The sequence below is a fragment of the Orycteropus afer genome, unplaced genomic scaffold, assembly GCF_000298275.1.
Source record: "Orycteropus afer afer isolate SDZICR_OR568_19922 unplaced genomic scaffold, OryAfe1.0 scaffold00014, whole genome shotgun sequence".
Lineage (NCBI taxonomy): Eukaryota > Metazoa > Chordata > Mammalia > Tubulidentata > Orycteropodidae > Orycteropus > Orycteropus afer.
Genome location: NW_006921601.1, coordinates 6,404,478 through 6,432,219, shown reverse-complemented (window position 1 = coordinate 6,432,219; position 27,742 = coordinate 6,404,478). Strand labels below are relative to the sequence as shown.

The following is a 27,742-nucleotide window of genomic DNA, read 5'->3' as shown; positions in this document are numbered from 1 at the left end:
TTTGTAAATGCTTTTTTTTTTTAATTTCCAACAATGAGCTTGTATTACATTTACAATCAAAAAACCACTTTAAAAATAGTAGTCATCAGGGAAATGTAAACTGAAACACAGTAATATACCACTGCACACCCACTACAATGGCTATCATCAAAAAGATAATAACAAGTGTTGGTGAGCATATGGAAAAATTGGAACCCTCACACACTACAGGTAAAAATGGAAATAGTACAGTTGCTTTGGAAAAGCATTTGACAGTTCCTCAAAAAAATTAAACAAAGGGTTACCATAGGACCCAGCAATTCCACTCCTAGATACACAAGAGAACTGAAAACATACGTCCACACAGCATTATTCATAGCAGCCCAAAAGCAGATAACAAAAAAGCAGACAACATTACAGTGTCTACCAACAGATAAATGGATAAACAAAATGTGAAATCGCCATAAAATGGAATAGTAGTCATAAAAAAATAAAATACAGTTACATGCTACAACATATATGAACCTTGAACACATTATGCAAAATTTAAAAAAAAAAAAAAAGCCAGTCACAAAAGGCCACATATTTTATGATTCCTTTTATACGAAATGTCCAGAATAGGCAAATCCACAGAGACAAAAAGCAGATTACTGATTGGCTAGGATTAAGGGTAAGGAGCTCTGATGTTAAGTAGTTAAGGGACTTGGCTATTAACCAAAAGGTCGGTGATTTGAACCCACCAGCCACTCTGTGGAAGAAAGATGAACCAGCCTGCTTCTATAAAGATTCACAGCCTTGCCAAAACTCATTCAACGGGAAGAAAATAGTCTCTCTCTTCAACAAATGGTACTGGCAAAACTGGATATCCATTTGCATAAGAATGAAACAAGATCCATACCTCACACATACACAAAAACAAACACAAGTTGGATCAAAGATCTAGATGTTAAACCCAAAACTATAAAGTTCACCAAAGATGAAATAGGGGCAAACTTCTTGTTGTTATGTGCCATCAAGTCAGACCCAACTCACAGCGACCCCCCTCCTTGGATTTCCGAGATAGTATCACTATGGAAGTAGATTGTTCAACCTTTCTTCCAAGGAGTGGCTGGTGGGTTTGAACGGCCAGCCACTCCTGTTAGCAGTCAAGTGCCTTAGGCACTATGCTACCAGAGCTCCTAGAGGACTTAATTTATGGCATAAATAGACTATCAAGTATAATTTATGGCATAAATAGACTAACAATTATAACTTTAATTTATGGCATAAATAGACTATCAAGGATAACCTAAAATATACAAACAGCAGAAGACAACCTAGAAGGCTGGGACCTTCTAAAAATTAAATTTGTATGTATATCAAAAGACTTCTCCAGAAGAGTAAAAAGAAAACCTACAGATTAGGAGGGGAAAAAAAAAAATTGCAATGACTTACCTGATAAGGGCTGATCTCAAAAATTTACATAAAACTTCAGCACCTCAACATCAAAAAGACAAACAATCCACTTCAAAAATGAGCAAAAGACAGATATTCACCAAAGAAGATATTCAGGCAGCCAACAAACATATGAAGAAATGTTTGCTATCATTAGCCATTTCAAAAAAAACTAGAAACTAAACTGAGTTGTCATCGAGTTGATTCCAACTCATAGTGACCTCTTTCAGGTTTTCAGGGCAGTAAATCTTTATGGAAATAGATTGATTGCCCAGTCTTCCTTCCGCAGAGTGGCTACTAGGTTTGAACTGCCAACCTTCTGGTTAGCAGTCAAATGTCTTAGGCACTATACTACCAGAGCTCATTAGCCATTGCAGCCACTGCCGTGGAGTTGGATCCAACTCATAGTGACCTCTCCTTGGTTTCTGAGGAGATATCACTATGGAAGTAGATTGCCCAACTGTCCTTCTGAGGAGTGGCTAGTTGGGTTTGAACTGCCCGCTTCTGGTTAGCAGTCAAATGCCTTAGGCACTATGCTACCAGAGCTCCCCATTAGTCATTGTTGTTGTTATGTGCCATGGAGTCGGACCCAACTCATAGCGACCCCTCCCTCCTTGGGTTTCCGAGGCAGTATCACTACGGAAGTAGATTGCCCCATCTTCCTTCTCAGGAGTTACTGGTGGGTTTGAACCGCCAGCCCTCTGGTTAGCAGTCCAGTGCCTTAGGCACTACACTACCAGAGCTCCCCCATTAGTCATTAGAGAGATGTAAATCAAAACAACAATGAGATATGATCTTACTCCAGTAATAATAGCAAAATTGAACGAGAAAGGTAACAAATGCTGACAAGGGTGTGGAGAGATTGGAACTCTTACACACTGCTGTTGGGAATGTAAAATGGTATAACCACTGAGGAAAACGGTATGGCACTTCCTTAAAAAGTTGGAAATAAAAATACCATTTGATCCAGCAATCACACTACTAGGAATATACCATAAAGAGGTGAGATCCAGGACACAAACAGACAGATGCACACCCATGTTCATCGCAGCACTAATTACAATAGCAAAGTAGAAACAACCTAAATGTCTATCAACAGATGAATGGATAACCAAACCATGGTACACACGTACAACGGAATACTGCACAACATTAAAGAATAACAAAGAATCAGCGAATGACCTCATAGTGTAAATGAACTTGAAGGATATTATTCTGAGTGAAATAGTCAATCACAGAAAGACACATATTATATGAGTCCATTATCATAAAAAGGCAAAGAAACATTTACACAAGGAAGGAAATTTTCTTTGTTGGTTACCAGGGATGGGAGGGGAAGGGGAAAATAGATAGTTAAGAGACAAGTTTGACATGAATGAAGAGAACAGCAGTATAACAAGTGTGTGACTAGCACAACATTACTAAGGAAAAGGAAGACACAGAGAGGCACACAAGAGGTACAGACAATAAAGGTAAACGCTATTGCATCCACAATACTGCATTATCAGTGACAGCAAACACTCACCTACTGGTGGATACATAGGTAGACAGGCAAGATCAGGTATGGACAGATAAATGTGAATATATCCACAACCACAGGTAGGTTTGGCAGACGATATTCCTACATATGTATTTGTACATGCTATTAAAATGTCCATAGGTAGTTTAAACCTAACAGGAGGCAAAGTTAGGATAACTTCTTAGCAACAACTAAGCACCTTGAGGGAGTGAGTCGCTGAGCCTGCAGGCTGGGGACCATCATTGTGGGGGACATCAAGCTCAATTCACACCACAGTATACAAAAATGTTGTTCTACATCTTACTTCAGTGAGTAGTGATTGGGGTCTTAAAAGCTTGTAAGCAGCTATCTAAGTGGCAACTTACTAGTCTCTCCTCATCCAGAGCAAAGAAGAGGGAAGAAAATCAAAGATGGATGGAAAAATCCAAAGGATGAATGGACTGTGAGAACCTCAGCCTATGTGATCCTGAGACCAAAAGAACTAGATGGTGCCCGGCTACCAAAGCCAACCACTCAGAAAGGGATCAAAATTAGAGATTACAGATAGAGTGGGAGGAAAATACAGAACAAAACTCAATCATAAAAAAGGCCAGGCTTACTGGTCTGAAAGAGACTGGTGAAACCTCCAAAACTATGACCCCAAGTCACCCTTTGGGCCTGGAATTGAATTTACACTTACTCCCAAGGCTTAACTCTCAGCCAAACAACAGACACTCCTATGAGCTGAACACCTACATCAGGAAAATGCATTCCTTAGAACAATCTACCATGGAGATCAGAAGGGCAGCATTTGCACAGGGAGAACCAGGCAAGAATGCATTGGCAAGAAGGACACAGGGAAAAGGTAACCACAGGGAGGAAGTAGGAGAGCTGTTACACTGCAGGGAATGTAACCAGTGTCACAAAACAAAAAGGTGTATGAAGTGTTGAATATAAAACAAATCTGTTTTGTAAAATTTCACCCAAATGGCAATAAAAAGTTTAAAAAAAATAAATAAAGATTTTTACAGCCTTGGAAACTCAATGGGGGTTGTTATGAGTAGGAAACGACTTGCTGGTAGTGAGTTAACTCACTGCCATTGAGTTAATTGTAACTCATGGTGTTGTTAGGTGCCATCAAGTGGCCTCCAACTCATAGAAACCCTATGTATAACAGAATAAAACACTGTTTGGTCCTGCACCATCCTCACAATCCTTGCTATTCCAACTCATAACGACCCTTTTGTAGGACAGAGTAGAACTGTCCTATAGAATTTCCAAGGCTGTAAATCTTTACGGAAGCAAACTCCTTTATCTATCCCCCTCAAAGGGGCTGGTGGGCTCAAACCACCAACCTTTTGTTTAGCAGCCAAATGCTTTAACCATTACACCACCAGAGCTCCAAATGCTAATAGGTATGTATGTTCTTTTTTTTTTTGGAGGGGAGTCGGTGGTGCTAAAAATGTTCTAAAACTGATTGTGGTGATGGTTGTATAATTCTGTGAATACACTAAAAACTACTGAATTGTACAATTTAAACAGGTGAACTATATGGTATGTGTGATAGCTGGGGTTATGCGTCAACTGAGCAGTTTAAGCAGTTATGATGTTGTTATTCCCATGATAAGATGTGATGTATATGCTTTGAGTAGCCAATAAGTTGAAAGGGAGCTTCCTTAGCAGTATGGCCTGCTTCCAGTATAGTATGTATATGGACATCCTGGGAAAATTCAGGAAACTTCTGTGGATCTGGATCCTGTTGTGCTGCCTACAACTGTCCCATGAGCAAGCAATCTATTTTTTTGCCTGGTGATCTTGGATTTGTCATCCTCCAAAGTCAGTACCTGTTTTTCTGCCTGCCAATCTTGAGCTTGTCAGTCCCTGCAGCTGTGTGAGTCGAGAAAAGCCTCCAGCTTGACGTCTGATCCAAGAACCTGGGACTTGCCAGCCTCTGTAACTGCGTAACTCATTTTTCTAAGATAAATTTCTTTCTCTCTATATATATAAGCTTTATTGGTTTTGCTTCTCTAGAGAACCCAGCCTAACACAGTTTGTGAATTATTTGTCAACAAAGTTATTAAAAATATGCATTTCTTTAAACTACATCACTCTTATATAATGGCCAACATGTTTAGCAGCATGAAGTTATCCATAATTCTCAGCATAAAGCCTCTTTATTCACTCAGCTCTGTAGAGCTTCAAAACACGATGAAAATGTAGAGTCCAACATGTTCTTTGTGCCAAACTAAAACTATGTAACTTTCAAACAACAAAAGAAAAACTAGCATAGGCTAAAGGGCAATATGAAAGAACCTTGCAAAAGTATTTAAGAGAGGTAACCATTTCCTGCTAAATGATGGTTGTCTGGCACATATTTGAAGACATTTTGAGTGCTAAAGGTATATTTATTCAACTAACAGAAGAAGAAACTGGAAACCACATTTTATGCAAGAATTATAACTGTTACATAAACAGCAAATATCTAGGAAGAAAGCACACAAAGGAAAAAAAAAAAACATGAATTTCAGACTAAAATATCAAATGTAGAGGCTGTGAACCTCTAGAGAAGGGTCAACATATTGAAGTGAAATATTTCTCTGTGTGTTTTTTTCTTTTTTTGAGTATGTATATGTGTTAGGCTGGGTTCTCTAGAGAAGCAAAACCAGTAAAGCTTATAGAAAGAGAGAGAAAAAAAATTTATCTTAGGAAAATGGCTCACACACTTATAGAAGCTGGCAAGTCCCAAGTTCTTGGATCAAACATCAAGCTGGAGGCTTTTACCGACTCACGCAGCTGCAGGAGATGAGGAGCTCAAGATTGGCAGGCAGTATACTGGCTGCTTGACTCCAATAAATGGCAAATCCAAGATCTCCAAGCCAAATGGTGGATTGTTCGCTCACGGACAGTTGTAGGCAGCACAACAGGATCCTGATCCACAGAAGAGTGTTTCTTTTCCCAGGATGTCCATAAATATATTGGAAGCAGGCCACACCCCTAGGGAAACTCCCTTTCAATGGATTGGCTGCTCAAAACATATACATCCAATCCCATCATGGGAATAACCCACATCACAATTGCTTAAAAGCACACAGAATTGTGGTCCAGCCAAGTTGACACACAGCTCCAACTATCACAGTGTATTTCCAAAACACAAAAACAAAAAAAGATTATGTTGGAAAGTACTAGCTTCCCCAATTGAGGGTTGGCTTATTGCCAATAGATTGTTGGCTTTAATCATATAGCTTGGACCAACCTACAACAGGTAGAATCAGAGAAAATAACTGACAATGGTTCAGATCAGAAGCCTAATTGACCATTAAATTTTATGGAGAATTAGACTGTCTCATAAACATGCTGAGGCAGAACTAGTGTTTGATGTAGTTTACTGGAACTAAATACTCAAAAGGTAACAGCATACCTTTTTTTTCAATTATGTACTGCCAGACAGTCCAAATATAGGATATCTGCCAAAAAAGGAAAAAAGTCCACAAAGAATTCTAACTAGATTCTTTTGTCAAAAATCAGTTGACCATAGGTAGATGGATCTATTTCTGGATTCCCAAATCTGTTCCACTGGAATATGCATCTGCCATTGTACTAATACTAGGCTCTTTTGACTACTGTGGCTATACAGCAGGTTTTGAGATCTGGGAGTGTGAGACCTTTTACTTTGTTCTTCTTCAGTAGTTCTTTGCTGATCCAAGATTTCTTTGCTTTCCATATAAAATTGTTGTGTTGTTGTTGTTATATGCCATCGAGTCAGCCCCAACTCATAGCAACCCCTCGTTGGGTTTCCGAGGCGGTATCACTGAGGAAGTAGACTGCCCAACCTTCCTTCCGAGGAGTGGCTGGTGGGTTTGAACAGCCAGCCTTCTGGTTAGCAGTCAAGTGCCTTAGATTGGTTATTCCATATCCTTAAAGAATGTTGATGGGATCTGGATTGGAATTATGTTGAATGTATAGATTGCTGTGGGTAGAACTGACATTTTCACAATGTTCAATCTTCATGTCCATGAGTATGGTATGTTCTTCCATTTATGTAGATCTCTTACGGTTTCCTGAAGTAGTGTCTTGTAGTTTTCTTTGTATAGGTCTTTTGTGTCCCTAGTAAGATTTATTCCCAAGTAAGTACTTTTTTGGTAGCTATTGTAAATGGAGAGGAGCTCTGATAGCATAGTGCCTAAGGCACTTGACTACTAACCATAAGTCTGGAGGTTCAAACCCACCAGCCACTCCTCAGAAGGAAGGGCAATCTACTTCAGTAGTGATACTACCTCGGAAACCCAAGAAGAGGTCGCTATGAGTCGGGTCCAACTCGACGGCACATAACAACAACATTGTAAATGGCATTGATTTCCTTATTTCTTTTTCAGCAATCTCTTTGCTGGTGTAGAGGAATCCAACTGATTTTGGGATGTTGATCTTATATCCTGCCACCATGCTAAATCTCTCAATTAGTTGCAGTAGTTTTCTTGCTCAGTCTCTTGGGTTTTCTATGTATAGAATCACATCATCTGCAAATAGGGATAGTTTTACTTCTTCTTTACCAATTTGGATATCTTTGATTTTCCTTTCTTGCCTTATTGCCCTACTAGGACTTCCAATAGGATGTTGAATAGAAGTGGTGATAGAGGGCATTCTTGTCTCATTCCTGTTCACAAGGGAAATGGTTTGAGTCTCTCTCCACTGAGAATAATGTTGGCTGTTGGTTTTGTATATATGCCCTTTATTGTGTTGAGGAATTTCCTTTCTATTCTTATTTTGCTGAGAGTTTTTTTTTTTTTTTTTTTTTAAATCAGAAATGGGAGTTGGATTTTATCAAATACCTTTTCTGCATAGATTAATATGATCATGTGGTACTTTTTCTTTATTCTACTTATGTGATGGATTACATTGATTGTTTTTCTAATGTTGAGCCATCCTTGCACACCTGGTATGCACCCCACTTGTTCATGATGTATTATTTCTTTGACATGTTGCTGGAGTCTATAGGCTAGGATTTTGTTGAATACTTTGCATCTATATTCGTAAGGGATAGTGGTCTATAGTTTTCTTTTTTAGTGATGTATTAGCCTGGTTTTGGTATCAAGGTTATTCTTGCTTCATAAAATGAACTTGGAAAGATTCCATCCTTTTCTATGTTCCAGAATAGTTTGAGTAGGATCAGTGTCAGTTCTTCTCTGAACATCTCTGAACTCTCCAGTGAAACCATCTAGGCCAGAACTTATTTTTGTTGGTAATTTTTTTATGACCTGTTCAATTTCTTCTTTTGTTATGGGTCTGTTCAAATTTTCCACCTCAGTCTGTGCTAGTTTAGGTAAGTAGTATGTTTCTAGAAATCTCTCCATGTCTTCTAGACTTTCAAAATTGTTGGAATACAGTTCTTCATAGTATCTTGATATTATCCTTTTTATTTCAGTTGGTTCTGTTGTGACCTTGCCCATTTCATTTCTTATTCATGTTATTTATATCCTCACCCTCTTTTCTTTTGTTAAGTTTGCCAGTGGTTTGTTGATTTATTGATCTTTTCAAAGAACCAACTTCTCGTCTTCTTGGTTTTTTTTTTCTTTCTATTGTCTACTTTCTGTTTCATTTATTTCTGCTTGAATCTTTATTATGCCTTTTCTTCTGGTGAATGTAGGCTTTTTTTGCTGCTCTTTTTCTAATTGTTGGAGGTGTTGGATTAAGGTTTTGGCTCTCTCTTCTTTTCTGATGTGTACATCTATTGCTATAAATTGCCCTCTGATCACTGTTTTGCTGTGTCCCAAAGATTTTGGTATGTTGTGTTTTCATTCTCATTTGATTCAAGGAATTATTTTATTTTTTTATTTCTTCTATTACCCAGTTTTTAAGGAGGATGTAGTAGTTAAGGTTATATATCAACTTGGCTGGGCCTGGTTTTGACTGGCTGGGCAGCTGGATGTAGTTATTCCCTGTGGTGATATTGGTAATGAACTCCATGGTGGAATCTACTGGAGCAGCTGAGTAGCTGCCTTACGGATGTGGTCTGCTTCCAGTATATAAAAAGCAGCTTTGAGGAAGGTCTTGAGCTTTTTGGCACATTTGGACCCTGTACGTACCCAAGTCATTGTTCAGCAGCCTGCCACCTTGTCTGCAAATCTTGGGACTCTTAACACATTTGAATACATGGCCTGCCATGTGGTTTGGTAATAGCAGGACTGTGCCTTTTTACTTGTCAACCTTGGGTTTGTCAGCCTCAGCAGCCAGCAACTGCCTAAGTGAAGAAAAGCCTCCAGCTTCAGTGGGCTGAAAGCAAGAGGGAGAGCTGAAGCCCAGGGTCAAGGGGCTTTCACCCAGTCCCTAGAGCCTGGTACTCTGAACTTGGACTTCTAGCCTCCGGAACTGTAAGAGAATAAACTCCTGTTTGTTAAAACATTTCCATTTGTAGTATATCTTCTATTAGAGCAGCATGAAGTAACCAAAACAGAGGGTGTTGTTCAGTTTCCATGTATTTGCTCTTTTTCCATTGATCTTCCTATTATTGGTTTCTAATTTTATAACAGTAGGAGCTCTGGTGGCATACTGCCTAAGGCATTTGACTGCTAACCAGAAGGCTGGTGGTTCAAATCCACCAGCCACACCTCAGAAGGAAGACTGGGCAATCTATTTCCATAGTAATACTGCCTCAGAAACTGAAGGAGAGGTCACTATGAGTCAGATCCGGGGTATTTTTGGTGATCTGAGAAGATGCTTCGCAGTATTTCAATGGTTTTAAATTTACTGAGGCTTGCTTTGTGGCCTAACATATGATCTGTCCTGGAGAATGTTCCATGTGCACTGGAAAAGAATGTACATTGTGCAGTTGTTGGGTGAAGTGCTCTGTATATGTCTATAAAGTCAAGCTGGTGGACTGTATTGTTTAGTTCTTCTGTGTCTTTATTGAGTTTCTTTCCAGTTCTATCTTTCTTTGAAAGTGGCGTATTAAAGACGGCACATAACAACAACAACAAAAACTATTACTGTGGAGTCATCTATTTGTTTTTTCAATTCTGTTAAAGTCTGACTTACGTATTTTGGAGCTCTTTCATTGTGTGTGTGTAGATATTTATTATGGTTATGTCCTCTTGTTCAATCGATCCTTTAACCATTATATAATGTACTTCCTTGTCTCTTATGGTGGTTTTTGTCTTAAAAGTCAATTTTATCAGAAATTGATAGTGTCATTCCTACTCTTTTTTGATTGCCATTTGCTTGATATATCTCTTTTTCCAATGGAAAAATGGCTTAGGTTCAAAATCATTTTTCAGCAGTTCAAACTCACCCAGTGGTTCCATGGGAGAAAAAACCTGTTGACCTCCTCCCATAAAGGTTACAGCCTTGGAAACCCTATGGGACAGTTCTATTCAGTCCTATAGGGTTACAATGAGTAAATCAACTGTACAGTACACAACGGCAGGTGACCTTAGGCTTTGGTTCCCCTTGAGTTAAAAGGGGACATTAATTTCAGTTCTGACAATGAAGTTAATCCTAACTAATCCTCCTAATTCTGTGAGTTAATCCTAACTCACAGGATTTATGTGAAGATAAAATGAGATATTATATATATATGGAGCTCTGGTAGCGTAGTGCCTAAGGCACTTGACTGCTAACCAGAAGGCTGGCGGTTCAAACCCACCAGCCACTCCTCAGAAGGAAGGTTGGGCAATCTACTTCCGTAGTGATACCACCTCAGAAACCCAAGGAGGGTTTGCCATGGGTCCAACTTGACAGCACATAACAACAACAACATATATAAATATAAACATATATATATATACATGAAAGTATGCCTTGCAAATATTTCATCATTATTTCATATATTCTTTGCATAACTAATGTGGTAGTTAAGTTTGTGTGTCAATTTGGCTGGGCCTGGTTGAGTGGCTGGGCAGCTGGAGGTAGTATTCCCCATGATGAGACTGGTAATCAGCTCCATGGTGGAATCTACTGTGAGCAGCTGAGTAGCTGCCTTTGGGTATGTGATCTGCTTCCCATATATAAGCAACAGCTTTGGGAATGGGCTTTAGCTTATGGCACTCTTGAACCCTGCATGTAGCCGTGTCATTGTTCAGCAGCCTGCCATGCTCTGCTGACCTTGGGACTTTCAATGGACTTGAGTTAACGGCCTGCTGTGTGGTTTGGTAACATCGGGACTGTGCCTTTTTATTTGTCAACCTTGGCCTTGTTAGCCTCGGCAGCAAGTAGCTGCCTGAGTGAAGAGATGTCTCTAGCTTCAGTGGGCTGGGAGCAAGAGGCAGAGCTGAAGCCCAAGGTCGAGGGGCTTTCACACAGCCCCTAGAGCCTGGCACTTTGAACTTGGACTTCTAGCCTCCAAACTGTAAGAGAATAAACTCCTATTTGTTAAAGCCATCCCATTTGTGGTATATTTCTTGTCAGAACGGCGCTAGGTAACCAGAATATCTGACAACCTCTAGGTTTTATGTTATTTTTAGTCACTATTGGAAATTTTTTCTCAACCAAGTTTCAAAACAAAGCACTAATCTTTGCTTAATTTAAACCCACACCATGGAAAACTTGGCTGCTTTACTTGGATTGCAGGGTTGGCAAAATTCCACTACAGGTGGCTAAGCTATAATAAACAAGGGCTCACTGTTTCATCACATCCTCACTCTCCATGAATAAGTTTTTCTCCAAATTTAGTGACTAATTTTGGATTTCTTAAATACTGTTATATTTTCCCCTCTACCTACAAAACTCTAAAATATCTAAATACTAAAACAGCATTTTAAAACTTAAAATTTAAGATGGTAAAAGAGCATCCTACCAAAAAGAAGAAAATACAGTATTAGGATATAGCACTTCAAGGTATAAAACCACATTTGTGAATCCCCTGGCCCAGCCCACACAAATTCTAGCACTGAAAAAAGAAGCAATTCCGGATTTCTGAGCAATTTCCCCATATGTCTTATACTTTAACAACAGACATAATTCTGCTTATAATATTTGAATAAAAATATAATTGTCACTGTTTTTTAAAATTATTTTCTAAGGCACTCCCCTGCTATCCCCATAAATCTACAGGCTGGCACATGAATTCTAATATTTTAGCATCCCAACTCCAACATGCTCATTGTATTTCACTCCTAGAGATAATCTTAAAAATCCATTGTCAGCATCCAAATTTTGTGTTTTGAATATGTGATCATGATGATACACCTACATTTATTTTATGAGTGTGTTTCTAAGCAAATACTTTAATTTAAACTCATTCATCAGCTTCCAAAGAAAAAAAGACCTATAAAGAGATATTGACATCATCCTAGATGATTCTGGGCAGCAGCAGCTATATTCCTGGTGTGAAGAATACCAAAAAGGATCGAGTAGGGCCCAAAATCTAAATAAAAGACACTGTTCTTCCCCTGCCTCACCCCAAACCTACACCATGCCCTACATGCCTTGCCCAGCGTCAGACTCTCTTCCCACAGCTCAATCTTTAGCACTTGGGGCCAAGGTTCTTTTTGTTGAAAACGAAGACAGAAAGAAAAAGTCACTTTTTATTAATTACCAAAGTAACTAACTTCCAATGAACCTCAAGTGTATAATATATATCTTTAATAATTTTAAGATTAAGTAGAGTCACATGCACAAAGCAGGTTGTCAAATATTTGCTGCATATAACATATATTCAACTTATAATACAACTATAGAACACAAATGAGCTACCTGATCAACGACCAGAACAGCAGCAAAGAAAAAGGCTCCAGAAAATAGTATAATATCATATAGTGAAGTTTTGAGTTCTTTGTGACACTATTCACAATAGCCAATAAGAGTAAACAACATAAATGCTCATCAACAGATGAATGAATAAACAAAATGTGGTAAACACATGCAATGGAATACTACCCAGCCTGTAGGAAAAATGAAGTCTTGATACATGCTACAGTATGGATGGAGCATGAAGGCATTATGTTGAACAAAATAAGTCAATCACAAAAGGACAAATATTGCATAATTTCACATATCTAAAAAGATAGGAAAAGGTAAATGTATAGAGAACAAAATTATTGGTTACCAGGGGCAGGAAAGAGGAGGGACAGGGGGGTTAATGATAATGAACACATCACATTGAATAAGCATTGAGTTGCATAGCCAATTACTGTAATGGCTGTCAATAAGTTGCACACATGTTAAAAGTTGCACACATGGCAAAAGGCATGACAGATAAATCTATAATAATGACAAAAAAGAAAAGAAAGAGTAGCTGCTGAGGCTGCTTATGTACAGCCAAAAACCTCATGGGATTTAGTTTCTTGGTTTGGAGGTTTATGGTCATGATTTCATGGCACATTCCAATTAACTAGCCCAATAGTGCCTCTGTTTACCACTTAGTTTTATATATAGTGTTTGGGGTCCTGAAAGCTTGCAAGCTGCTATCCAAGGCTTAACAACTGGTCTCTATTCACCTGGAACAACAGAGGTAGGACAGTCAAGAATAGGAAGAATATATGGAATGTTATGGCTAATTGCTTCCATGTACAACTGCTTCCTTTGCCATGAGACCTGGACAGTGCCCAGCTACCATGACTGAACATTTTGATCAAAGATTCCACAGAAGAATCCTAATCAAGGAGGGGAAAATGCAGAGAAGAATTTCAAATTCTCATGGACTCCAGATTTCCTAGAGCCATAAAGGTTGGATAAACCCCTGAAACTAGTGTCCTGAGATAATCTTGAAATCTTAAAACAAAAAATATCCCCTGAAGTCTTCTTAAAACCAAACAACAGTTTACCCTAAATGGTAAAATATGTCTGCCTTGAGCATCATGCTTCTTTAAGAACTACCTTTATGGGATCAAATGACAACAGCAAGTTGAAAGATTAGACAGAAACCTTAGAGGGCAGTGAGTCTATGTTAATGAGGAAGAAACAACTCAGAAAAGGAGGGTGAGAATGGTTGCACAACTTAAAGAATGTGATTAATGTCACTAAATGGTACATGTAGAAAGTGTTGAACTGGTATGTTTTGCTGTGAATATTCTCAACAACAACAAAATAAAGAAAATTAAATATAAAAACAAAAATTAGAATTTTGAGATCCCATCAGTTTCAGTACAGTTTTATTAAATCTTTTTTATTAAGATACAATTCACATACCATGAAATTTCACCATTTTAAAGTATACAATTCAGTGGTTTTTAGTATTTACAAGATTGTACAATCATCAATACTATGTAATTTCACAATATTTTCATCACCTTAAAAAGGAACTCCATACCCATTAGTAGTCACTCACCATTCTCATCTCCCTGCATGGCAACAACTAATCTACTCTGTAGCTCTATGAGTTGCCTATTTCAGACATTTCATAAAATCAGAATCATACAATATGTGGTCTTTTACGAGTTTGATTAAATCTTACATTTCATTATCATTAGAGAAGTGTATGGTTTCTTGTTCTCCTAATTAAAGCATGATTAAGGCAATGCCATCATCACTATAGGAGAAATACTATACAGGCACAAAAAAAACTACTCAAATGAAATAAATCGGGAATGATTAACTACATTCAAAATAAACATATACTTATCATATAAATATAAACCTTGAATATTAATAAAAATTGTGAAATAACTTTATTGGGTAGATGTGAGTATAAGTATGCATCTACCAAAATAAAAAGCCAATATGTATCATACGAAATAGGAAAATTCAGATATAGCAGTATAACCATGTTATCTAAAAATATGGTGAGAAATACTAGAAGAAAAAACTGAGTTCCAAATGGATGCTCTGGGAAAAATGACAGGAGTAGGAATGGAGGCAAAGACTACTACTTTTGTGCCAGCCTTTTAGTACTCTTTGACTTTTAAAGTATGTAATACAAATGAGGTACGATGGATTGTTTTTATATGGGCTTTCTTGCCATGGTCTTGTAACCTCCACTAAATGACTGGGTGGGATTATGCAAATGAGGTGCTTATGGCCAACCAAGAGGATTGGATAGCTTTTTATAATACAAATAAGGTAGATGGCACTGCTATGGGGATGGACCATGCAAATAAGGTATATGAAATTCTAATGAAGAGATCTATCAGTTTTGCCATACCATTAGGCTTCAAATGAGTCATCCGAGAATCAGACTGGGTACCACCAAGAAGGAAGAGCATCCTTTGGACCTGGGATTTCTGCACTGAGAACCTCCCAGACCCAGAAGACACAAAAAGAGAGAGAGAGAGAGAGAGAGAGATGTATCATGGTAGATAGTTTAAGATGGAAAAAAGCAATGGCAGATAAATGGTGACAGTAGAACCAGGAGACTAGTACAAGACAGAGTAGTGGGCTTTCTTTGCCCACAGAGTGAGACAGTTACAGTGCGCGTGCTTACCCACGCTGCAAAAGAGCTGAGAGCCTTTGGCTGGTGGAGTGGTATGCCTCTGGGCACTTATAGTAGAGCTAGGCTAGTTGACCCATGGAGCAGAGTAAGAGAACCGAGCACTTTCGGGCAGAAGGCTTCTTAAAAGAATACAGAGTACCCTGGCACTTACTGGTGGAGCTAAAGAGCTTTGTAACAGTTGCTCAATCAAGACAGAGGCCAGGCCTAGGGGCTGAATACCAAGGACCAGAGAAAGGCCTGCCTGCAGGCATGGATGAGAAAAAGCTGTCCTGATCAAAGAATTGTATCCTGAGTCATTCCTATTCCTGAATTGTAACCTGTTACTTCCCTAATAAACCTCATAACTGTGAGAATGGTCTGTGAGTTCTGTGTGGCCACTGAAAAAACCCAGCAGGGAAACAGAGAGGCACTGGGAGGGATGGCTGGTATGTCTGACCTCTACTTGTAGGAATTGGCCTTGGGCTGTTGATTCTGATAAGGATTCTCACCTCTCATAAAGTTAGACAAGGAGTTGTAATACTGCCACTACACCACTTTTACAACAAATATAAGGTCTGTTGTTCTGGGGTTTTTTTTAAGTGAAGACTGGCTTTTAGGTAAACTGGTCATACAGCCAATGATCTTTAAACAAATAATCTAGACCAGTGCTTCTCAAACTTTGCAGCGCACGTTAGTCACCTGAGGATCTTCTAAACGCAAATCCTGACTCAGTGGGTCTGGGGTAGGATCTGTAATCCTATATTTTTAAAGGCTGATGCTGGTGGTCTTTGCACACACTTTGAGAAATGAGAATTCGGAGTCATTGTTACAAGAAGGCTATAGTGCCAGAGCAGTGAATTCTCTAGGTGATTCAGGCTCATCCATTTAAAACAATACACTGTTAATTTGACAATCTTTGCTGTAAAATTTCTACATATTTTGGCCTTTTCCAAACTGCTACCTTAATTTTTATAAAAGTTACTGTACATTGCTATTAAAAAAAAAAAAAAGACACTAAACTATTAAGAAAACATACATATAAATAGCCATAAAAATTAGAAGGCAGAGAAATATGCAAATAATTGTAGTATTTAGGTGATTAAATATACAGTTTTTAAAACATATTTTATTTTTAATAGGATTAGTACTGTCACTTTTTTGAGAGATATATATCTAAAAATTTCATGCTTGCTGTTATAAATAGGCAAAAGCCCCCCCAAACTTTTGATGTGACTATATGATTACTTTCATATCTAAACTAATATGATACGAAATGATTAAATAAATTCAGTTTAAAAAAAAACAGTAAATTATAGAGTTGTACAGTCATTCTTCAGTATTCATGGGGGATTATCTCCAGGAATTCCTGCAGATACCAAAATCCAAGGATGCTGAAGTTCTTTATATAAAATGGCATAATATTTGCATATAACCTACCCCATATACTTTAAATCATCTCTAGATTACTTATAATACCTAATACAATGTAAATGCTACATAAAGGTTCCCTCTTAGCCTTTGAGGGATTTCTTTAACGATTTAATTGCTACCACTTCAGCCCCCAAAATTTTCTATCTATGGTTGGTTAAATCAGTGGATGCAGAGCATCAACTGTATGTATATTATGATACTATATGTACAGAAACAAAACACTATGTACTGTGTAGGGTCGTAGGGGTGGGTGTGTGAGGGTGTATGTGTGTTTTTGCATGTACATCTAAAAAGGTCTGTAAAGATGTTCATGAAGCTGTTAACAGTAGTTACTCTTGGAGAATATCATCAATTTAGATTCTTATTTTTGTGCATTAAATTCAACACTTTAATGTGTCGATTTTTAATTATCCAAACTAAGCGAGAAACTTAAGGTTTTTGCATATGATAGGTTTTTGCAGCATTCTTACTCAGAACATACCCCAGAAGAAATCAGACAAGGGGTATCCTGAAAAGTATAGGATGAAAAAAGTATGCTATACATTTGACTGCTAACCAGAAGGCTGGCAGTTCAAACCCACCAGCCACTCCTCGGAACAAAGGTTGGGCAATATACTTCTGTAGTGATCCGGCCTCAGAAACCCATAGAGGGGTCACTATGAGCTGGATATGACTCTCCCACAGTGGGTCTGCTTTTGGTTTTTATAATATCTTTAAAATAATTAACATTCACATTTTACCCCATCATACCCATCCTGCAACCACAATTGCCTGCACATATAAAACTATAATTTAAAAAAATTTTAGATCATGAGAGAGGAAATAAACAGACTAATACAAAACACAGTTCTTAATTTCAAAGAATGAACCAAATAAAAAAAAAAATCAAACCAACTTTTCAAGGACAGTGGAGGAGAACAAGGAGTAAGAAGCATCATCAGTCTCTCATTTGTTCTTTCCTTTCTGATTAAACTCTTTTTTTTTTTTTTTTTTCCTAGTTGACTTCTTGGTGTCTCCCAGCTGAACTCAGCCCCCTGAGAGATGCTGGACAGATCAAGTAACACTGTAAGCAAGAAAACATTAGAATCATACCTTTTCCAAAATGAACTTGTTCAAATAAGGCATATAGCCCTGATTGGAGACAGGCCCTTCATCATCATCCCTAAAGTGCTCTTCAAGGGCAATAGGATCGTGTGGAACCTTCAGCACAGTGCACAGGTTATGGGAAAGGACCTATGAAGGAAAGAGAGAGTAGTTTAAAAACATCCACTAACCAACAATTGACACCTTCACTTCTGAACACAACCTGCTGCTCCATGCCCTTGGTAGAGACATATGGAGAATAAACTAGTAAGTACAGGGTAACCGTTCTCTGGAGAAGGAATCATGCTTGGTGAAGTGAAAGCTCAACGACAAAGGGGAAGGCCCTCAACAAGATGGACTGACACAGTGGCTGCAATGATGGGCTCAGGTACAGCAAGGATTGTGAGGCTGGCACAGGACTGGGCAGGGTTAAGTTCTGTTGTACATAGGGTCGCTATGAGTCAGAACAGACTCCACAGCACCTAACAACAACAGGGTAAGAACCGCTCAGCTGCTAGCTCCCAACTTATTACTCCCAATTGGCACTCATCCCCTCCCCACTTTTAGCTCATTTCAAATAAATCTCTAATACAAGCCTGCTATAAGCCAGGCTCCATGCAAGATCTGCTAATATAATCCTACTGGTTGTCTTTTATTAATTGTCCCACATTAGAAAGAAAAAGGGAAAAGAGCAAGAGAATGTGTTCAAGATTAAACTTTTTCCAAAGCGTGACCAAAACCAAAAACCAAATTCACTGCCATGGAGTCGGATCCGACTCATAGCAACCCCTCCTTGGGTTTCCAAGGCGGTATCACTACATAAGTAAATTGCCCAACCTCCTCTGAGGTGTGGCTGGTGCGTTTGAACCGCCAGCCTTCTGGTTAGCAGTCAAATGCCTTAGGCACTACACCACCAGAGCTCCCCCAGTATATAAATATACCAAACGTTAATTAAGTCATCTCTTAGAGTCCAGTCAAGTCTAAAATTCTATGACTCTTATGTTGTTTTCAGCATAAGTATAAAGAGTCTAAGTATTAAAAAAAAAAAAGAGGAAGAAATAAAGGATCTGATTTAGAACTGAAAAAAATCAATAGCAAAAACATCTTAGGAGTCAAAAATATTTTGTAGAAAATTTGCATTCCATAACATGTATACAAAAGGTTACTGTTCTTGCAATAACCTAAGTGCACACTTCAATATTCAGGCAGTTTAACAGCTTGGGCTATCTTGGTGCTAGTAATCTTGTTTCACATTAAAAGAAAGTGAAAAAATAAAAGCTTAGGTCCTTCCATTCCATTTGTGTATTCTGAACAGGTCAAATTACAGGCTGTGCTGCTGTAATTTAACAGAGCTAAGGCTTTGTTTAACAGAGAATCTTAGATATCAAATCCCATGTTAAAATATCCCCTATTTTTCTCAGCCCTAACCATTCCACCAGTTAAGGAGCCACACTCATCCCAAAGAACATTTTTCATTCCATTAAGCAAGTTATTTTTTTTCCTGCATAAACATGTTTCAGTTAGGATTATTTTAAGATTTCAAAATCGTAATCTATAAAAAGAACATTTACATATCTTCTTTCTACATTTGTTTGTTTCTCAAATCTCCATTTATGTGGAGATCCTTTTCTACATGCTCTACTGGTTTTAAGGAAGTAAGTAAAGTAAAGGAAGTAAATTCACAAATGGTTCTTAATGCAGTAATGAAGACTTAAATGCAGTAATGAAGACTTTTATCAGCCCCTACAAAGCAGGCTGTGTTTCTCAAGCAAACCCTCTATTTACCAGTAGAGCACAGGAAAAGAGCACGGTGGTGCTTTCATTGAAGAATCTTGCACCACACTTCAGTAAAATCCTAAACAGACATTTCCTTTATTTATGCAGCAAAATCTACAGACTCTAAAGAGGTGTTCTAAGTATCAAATTCAAGAATGTATATGAAAGTGCTTATAAACTGCAAAGTACTAGGACATATGAATTTTAGAGAAATAAAAGATATTTCTCAGGCATAGTTCAAAAGATTATTCCAATTTAAAAATCATTTGGGTCTTTACCCAAGTGAAAATTCCCAACCACTAGCTAAAGTACATCCATAAAACTTTAAGAACAATGAGGAAGCTCACTATGTGCTGATAGGAAAGATTTCCAAGATAAATTACCTTAGAGTATGTATAGTATGCAAACTCTTATGGGTTTTTTTAGTTTATTTTTTAAAAAAGGAGAGAAAAATAAACTCTGGAAGGATATATAAGAAACTATTAATAGTGGGAGCAAAATTACTTTGATAGGAGACAAAAGTAGAAGACTCTTCACTATACTTCCCTTTTTTACTATTTTTTAAAAAAATTAACTATTCAAAAATGTACTATCTATTTTTAAAATTAGATGTTAAAAATAAAAGTGGCCAGCCTCAGATCACACAGCTAAATCTACTTACCTTCAAAGTCAGTACTTTTTTCTTCTACATTAGCCTACTCCCTAGAGATGAGGTGTAAAAGGAAGATATGATCCACAGCAAAGTACCATATTTAATGGATGAGTGACATGTAAAGGCAAAAAAAATGTGTTCAGAAAAGGAGAAATAGTATGTGCTACAGTGACTCCATGAGAAGCCTTAATGGCACAGCGGTTAAGCACTGGGCTGTTAACCAAAAGGTCGATGGTTCAAACCCACCAGCCACTCCATGGAAGAAAGATGTGGTAGTCTTCCTCCGAACTACAAAGCAGTTCTACTTTGTCTTATAAGGCCAGTGAGTCGGACTCAATTCAACAGCAGTGAGTTCGTGTTTTGGTAGCGGTGATTTCATAAACCAAAATCGAAATCCATTGCCATCAAGTTGATTCCGACTGGTGGCAACCCATGTGTTGCAGAGTAGAACTGTCCCGTAGGGTTTTCTTGGTGATAATCTTTATGGAAAAAAGATTGCCAGGGCTTCTTTCCACAGTGCCTCTGGATGGGTTCAAACCATCAACCTTTAAGTCAGTAGTTGAGCACAAACTATTTGCATCACTCACAGCCTAGTGACTTCATACCAAAAGAAACCACTCACTGCCGTCGAGTCAGCTCCAACTCATAGTAACCCCTCCTTGGGTTTCCGAGGCAGTATCTCTACAGACGTAGATTGCCCCACCTTCCTTCTGAAGAGTCGCTGGTGGCTTTGAACCGCCAGCCTTCTGGTTAGCAGTCAAATGCCTTAGGCACTATGCCACTAGACTTCCTACAACTTCATAGAGGAAGTGAAATATAACCTAGGCCTTAAAACAAGGATAGATTTTTGGACAGGAATAGAGGCAAATAGAAAGTTTTTCAGAAAGAAGAGTAACATGAGAAAAGTAGAGAATTAGTGTAAAGTCCTCAGAGAACAACAGAAACAAAACAAAAAAAGACAAATGTCTTTGGGGTTTCATAGACTCTTCTAACTAAAGTCCTGCCAGGGGCCTTGGCTACCATATTGTCATCCCTCTCATTTTACAGATGGAGCATATTGGCTCAAAGAGATTAAATTGGTCTTTCTTGACTAAGGTTACTGAGCAGAACTGAGACAGAACTCAGGTTTTTGCAATTCCTGGTCCAACACTCTCCAATAATAACGAGCATTGTGTTTTCAGTTCTCTAAAGTCATCTACAATGATCTTGTCTGATTCAGTGACCCCACTGCATAAGACTTAGATTTGAACTATAGACTTCAGCCTTAGACAATTAAATGACATGTTTGTTAAAAACAAAGGAGCTCTGGTGATGTACTGGTTAAGGCATTTGGCTGTTAAACAAAAGATCGGTGGTTCTAACCCAACTTGATGGCAATGGATTTCAATTTTGGTTTTTCTTTGCTCTGCAGAAGAAAGATGAGGCAGTCTGCTTCCATCAAGATTTACAGCCCTGGGAACCCAGTGGAGGTCGCTATAAGTCAGAATTGACTCGATGACAGTGAGTCTGGTTTAGTTTTGTGTTAAATACAAGGATAGCTGAATTCAATGACAATTTTTTTAGCCTTCCAACTTAGGGAAATGGTGAGGGAGGCAGCACATGGCAGTGACATGGGCTCTAGATGAAGAGATCTGAGTTTCAGTCCTGGTTCTGCTACTTACTATTAGGCTTCAGTATCCTCACTGTAAAATAAAAAGGTAGACTCATCTCTAAAATTAAGAAAAAAACCAACATGAATTCCATCTCCTTAACATGAAACCCAACTCATTTCATGAATTCAGCAAAGAGAACTATACTTTAAATCAGCTTTGTTGTAGCTTTTTTCACTGTTAGTAAGCCCTAGAAAAAGATCCCTGGTGGCACCATAGTTCAATGTTCAGCTGCTCATTGAAGGCTGGCAGTTTGAACTCACCCTGCAGCTCCACAGAAGAAAGACCTGGTGATCGGCTCCTGTAGAGATTATAGCCTACAAAACGGTTCTACCTAGCAACACTGGGTCACTGGAGGTTGAAAACTGACTCAACGGAACTCAACAACCAAGGCTTAGAAAAGGGAAGTCTTCAAACAAAACAATTAAAAACTAAATAACTGATCACTGAAAAACTTCGGTCACTAACAGAGGGAAAAGAAAGTTGTGTTCTAAGTCTTTATATTTTTTTTATCATCAGCAATTTTTTTCAAAATCCTGACTGTATCTCAAGTTTTTTTAAACAGAAAATGAAATGTATAAAGAAACTAAAAATTTGGTGGGCAGAATACAAACTAGTAAACATATGCTTATAAAGCAATTTATGCTTCTTAGAGGACACTCACATCATCCATTAATTTGAGTCTCTCCCTGAGGAGAGTAGATATTATTGCTATTTGACAGATGAAGAGGCTAAATTAGAGAAAGATTAGGAGATGTGCCCAAAATCACAGAGCTTCATGGGTAGTAAGGAGCTCTGGTAGCATAGTACCTAAGGCATCTGACTGCTACAGAAGGTTGGTGGTTCAGAACCATTACTCACTCTGCGGAAGGAAGACTGGGCAATCTACTTCTGTAAACATTTACTGCCTTGGAAACCCAACGGGGGTCACTATGAGTCAAAATTGACTCGATGACAGTGGGTTTGGTTGTTGGGTTTTTTTTTTTTTTTCCCATGGGTAGTTAAACTGGGACTGGAATCCAAACCTCTCACTCTAATGCCCTTCTCTTTCTGGAGAAGCTAATAGCCCTGAGTCGGGGCCGACTCGACGGCACATAACAACAACAACAACAACACAAAGATGGTTGGGCAATCCTACTTCCGTAGTGATACTGCCTCGGAAACCCAAGGAGGGGTCGCTATGAGTCGGGGCCGACTCGACGGCATATAACAACAACAACAACAACACAAAGATGACTCTGCAGACATGCATGCAGTTTCTAAGCCATGGTGATGGACTGATCCAGTAGCAGGCCTACCCTCTCGTTCAGTTCCCCATGACCCAACAAGATGGCTGGCTCTAGTTAGCAGAGCCAAGCTAGATCCAGCAGCAAAGAACTTCACCTAGAAATCTGGGACTATTCTCTTTAGGAGCTCCCATTTCCCAGCACCCACGTGTGGGAGAAACTGTTCCAGGGAGCACTAGAGTCCTCTCTAGATCAGGGCAAAAGCAATCAAGAGAAAGAGGACTACCTGCTATTAATTTATAAAAGGACTGTCCCTGAATCACTTTAATCACTCTAATCAGAGAAACTTTGCAAGTTTCTTGGAAAACCTGAATTTATCCCACTTCAAATGCCTGCTCCCCCAAAGGCCATTCTGTTAGCACCCACATGATCGCTAAACAACTCTGCTCTCATTCTCTTGAGTTGAAGAATAAACTATTGTTACCAGAATCAAAGATTCATATCCATGCCAGGAACCCATCTTGCCAGTTCTTTCATAGCTGTCTGCTATTGCCTCTGCAGAGCCTCTGCAGACAAGAAATGACTAACTGCTTGAGCCCTTTGCTCGTATGGTTTGTTCCTGTTCAGTGGTTCGCCATTTACCGTTTAAGCATTTTGCTCCAACTATCATGAAAATGAAATCAAGGATGATAAAGACTAAATCATGGTTTAACACCCAAGAGTGCTTAACGTTTACGCTCTTCCCTCCCAAAGATACAGAGATTCTAAAAGGTTCTCTGAAACAAGCCCCGCCCTCCATCACACAGTTTCCCTTTACAGGATGTGCGTAATGGGCAACATTCAACATTGAAAAAAAGGGGGTGGGGTGGGATCTTTCTTCCAACAGACTTATCTGAATCTACACAATTACAGAATTATAATTCATAATGAGCAATCTTTTCTTAACACATGAAAATCCCTGAGTCGAATATATAAATTTTCAAGTTAATGGCCAATTACCAGAAAATTCTTCCTAACAATGAACCAGAATGACCAATTTCCTACCACTGCTATGCCCTGCCTTAAGAGTATTGTCTTGCTAGAGGTCCTGCCCTTACCACATGGAGTCATTTTCCCCTTCCTGGCAATGTCCTTTCATCCTGCTGGCCCTGCTTAAGTCTTGCTTGCTTTCTCTTAAATGATCCTTGCTCTGTTCACCCTCAACAATCTCAAAGTCATCATTGACACTGTCCTCTTTCTTAGGCCTTAAATGCAACCAATCACTTTTGTCTAAGATTAAGGCAAATTTATCTTAAAATGCTGCTTATTTCATGTTACTCCCTTGCCTAAAAGTCCTCAAAAGCCTACACAAGTAAAAGCCAAGTATCTTAGGTCGGCATTGAAGGCACTCCACAAGCCAGCCCCACTTGCTTTTCGACGCTTATTTTTTCTACTCGTTTGCACAATCTGTACAAATCCAGCCAAACAAGTTCTATACCACCCTCCTTCCTTCAGGGCTTAGCTCAGGCCACCCTCATCTCCTTTTCTACCTGCCAGCCCTAACTCAAGATGGTCTCTGAATTCCCTGAGCACTCATACCACTTCTTTTATACTACCTCACATGACTTTTATCTCCCAAAAGATTATAAATCTCTGAAAGAAAGGCCAATGTCTTATCCATCCTGGAATCTCCACAAAACCTAGCATGCTGCCTGGAATGCCTGGAATTCAGAAGGCTTTCTAAATTTCAAACAGTCAAAAAAAAAAAAAAAAAACCTTTGCCATTTGCCAGGGAGTCGATTCTGCCTCGTAGGGTTTCCAAAGCTATAAATCTTTATGCAAGCAGACTACCTCATCTTTCTCCCGCAGGGCAGCTGATGAGTTTGAACTGCCAACCTTCTGGTTAGTAGCCAGATGCCTTAACCATTGCACCACCAGAATTCCTTGTTTTAACAGTAGTACCATAACAGTTTAGGAGCTCTGGTAGTGTAGTGCCTAAGGCACTTGACTGCTAACCAGAGGCTGGTGGTTCAAACCCACCAGCCACTCCTCGGAAGGAAGGTTGGGCAATGTACTTCCGTAGTGATACTGCCTCAGAAACCCAAGGAGGGGTCGCTATGAGTCAGGTCCGACTCAAAGGCACATAACCACCATAATAGTTTAATACTGACACAATCTTAGAGAATATCTTAGTCCTATCTCTTTATTTCACAGATAAAATGACTGGGGCCTGGAAATTGGCCTAAGTCACACACTGACTAGTAACAAAACAAGAACTAGAACCCAAGTCTCCCAACTACCTGTTCCACAATGATGCGTTGTGCTGGAAACACTCTCTTCTGCCTAGTCACATCCATCAAGACTGGGTCACTCTTCTTAAACTCTAGGATATCTTCACTGGCCTCTCTCTCCACTGAACTCTAGAAACAATCACTATATTTCTATTTCACATGTCAGTGATATCTCAAATTAAGTAATGCAGCTTTATGGGGCAGGAAACTGCCTAATACTTCTTCCGTATCCTTCACAGTGACTAGTGTAGGGCTAAGGAATGACTTAGCAGGATCATAATACCTATGGATACATTAAGGCAGGATCTCTAACTCAAAATCCACCTTTGTGACGTTGTCCATAGAACATAGCACTGAACTATATAGTATATGCCACTGGGTTTCATTCTAACATAACCAGCTTTAATAAATTATTTTGGATAATTCATCAAGTTAGTCCTCTTCAGAAACCAAACAGAAAATATTGGTAAATATAACCAAAAAAAAAAAATTGTCTTTTTCGCTTGAAAAAGAGACACTGCAAACACACAAACAAAAAAGACTAATGGCTTCAACATTCAAATCACTCTTAGAAATTAGTAAGAAAAAGATGAACACCTAGTAGAAAAATAGACAACGTGAATAGAAAATCGACACAACAAAATTAGTGCCTAATGAGTATAGCAAAAGATGCCCAATCTCACTAGTTACCAAAAAATTCAAATTAAAAATCATATTACTTTTTGCCTAAATGACGATATCTGGTGTTTGAGCAGAAAAGGGAGAGTAAAGATTGTCAATACCCAACACTAGAAAGGGCACAGACCAGGTTTTCTAGCACTTGTTCCATCCATTCTTTGCTGTGATGGTTGGGAGTGAGGGGGGTCCTATACATTGTAGGTTGTTTAGTAGTATCCCTGGCCTCTGCATACATAGTGTCTACCCATCTGTAACAACTAAAAATGTCTCCAGACCTTGCCAAATGTCCCCTTGAAGGCAAAATCACCCCAGGTTGAGAGCCACGTATAGAGAAACCACCTCTCGTATAAACTGACACAACCTTATGTGAGGGCAACCTGGCAATATATGTCAAACTTCTAAACATGCACACTCTTTGACCCACCACTTCCAGGGATTTATGCCAAGAAGATAATTAATCAGGTATACAAAGATGTATGTTCAATGATATTCAATGAAGAGTTAATAAAACTGAAAATATCTCAAATATTCATGAACACGGAAGTGATTAAATGAAGCATAAGGCCGCAACACAATAAAATAGTTCACAGCCATTAAGAAGGATGGTGTCTGTGTTCTATATGCACGGGCATGGAAAGATGAGCCTGACATAATGTTTATGAAAATTAGCTACAAAAGTGTATGATATGAGATTCTCTTTAAACAAAATGATACACATGTAAGAGTGCATATGCACATGTACAAGCACGAACATGCCTGTATGTATACATACGTAGAGAGATGTGAGAAAACATATTCACTGAACAGTTAATTGCATCTGCCTTTGGTGATAGAAAGCAGCTCTGGTGGTGCAGTTGTTAAAACATTCTAACTAAAAGGCCGAAACTACCAGCCACTTCTTGGTATAAGGATGAGGAAATCTGCTTCTATAAAGATCTACAGCCTTGGAAACCCTATAGGGCAGTTCTACTCTGTCCTATACAGTTACTATGAGTTGGAATTGACCTGATTACAGTGGGTGTGGTTTGAGTTAGTAATGGAATTTTGGGGGTGCTTACTTTTGCCTTTATAATTTAATATGTTGTATGAATAGTCCGTGTATTATCTTTATCATCGGAAAAAAATGAAGCTTTTGTTTCTGAAAAATAAAAGCAAAGTAAAATAGAGTTGGGGGCTCCAGCTAGAGACCACTAATAAAATTACAAAATGTGAGCAGATAATTGTAGGACTATAAAATTAATGAAATTAACTCATCTGATTCATCCCCAAAGGACCGAGCTTTGCTATGCCTTTTGCAGAGGTCATGCTACAAGTAACAAAATCCTCCAACCTGGCACAGCTTCCTTAGATTCCAGCATCCCACAGGAATACAGCACACACAAATGTCTAAAAGAAGACAAATCATTTGTAAGAAAATTCATCTCCAGTAAGCATCCAGTAAACTTCCTAGGTTCTTTAAAGAGAGGACCTATGTTTTATCCGTCTGTGCAATAACAAAACCTAATAAAGTACCTGACAACGCAGGTGTTCAATAAATGTTTACTAAATGAGTTCCACTTAAGACTTCTCTAGAATTTTCTCTTTTTTCCTACTTAGTTTAGTTTACTTTGTTTCTCTGTTGCCTGTATCTGGGTCTGGGCCTTTGAAATTGTTTCCCTATACTACTACGTTCCTGGGAGCTCTGGTAGCGTAGTGGCTAAGACACTTGACTGCTAACCAGAAGGCTGGC

The 27,742-nt window shown here is 38.7% G+C and overlaps 1 protein-coding gene across 1 annotated transcript in view; it reads right to left on the bottom strand.

Annotated features, from left to right (window-relative positions):
* Positions 1 to 27,742, bottom strand: part of SWAP70 (switching B cell complex subunit SWAP70) — an 88,284-nt gene that overhangs the window by 42,192 nt on the left and 18,350 nt on the right. The window contains exon 2 of the mRNA XM_007955063.2: positions 17,772 to 17,912. Coding sequence (XP_007953254.1) covers positions 17,772 to 17,912 — 141 coding nt within the window. The remainder of the gene's footprint in view (positions 1 to 17,771; positions 17,913 to 27,742) is intronic.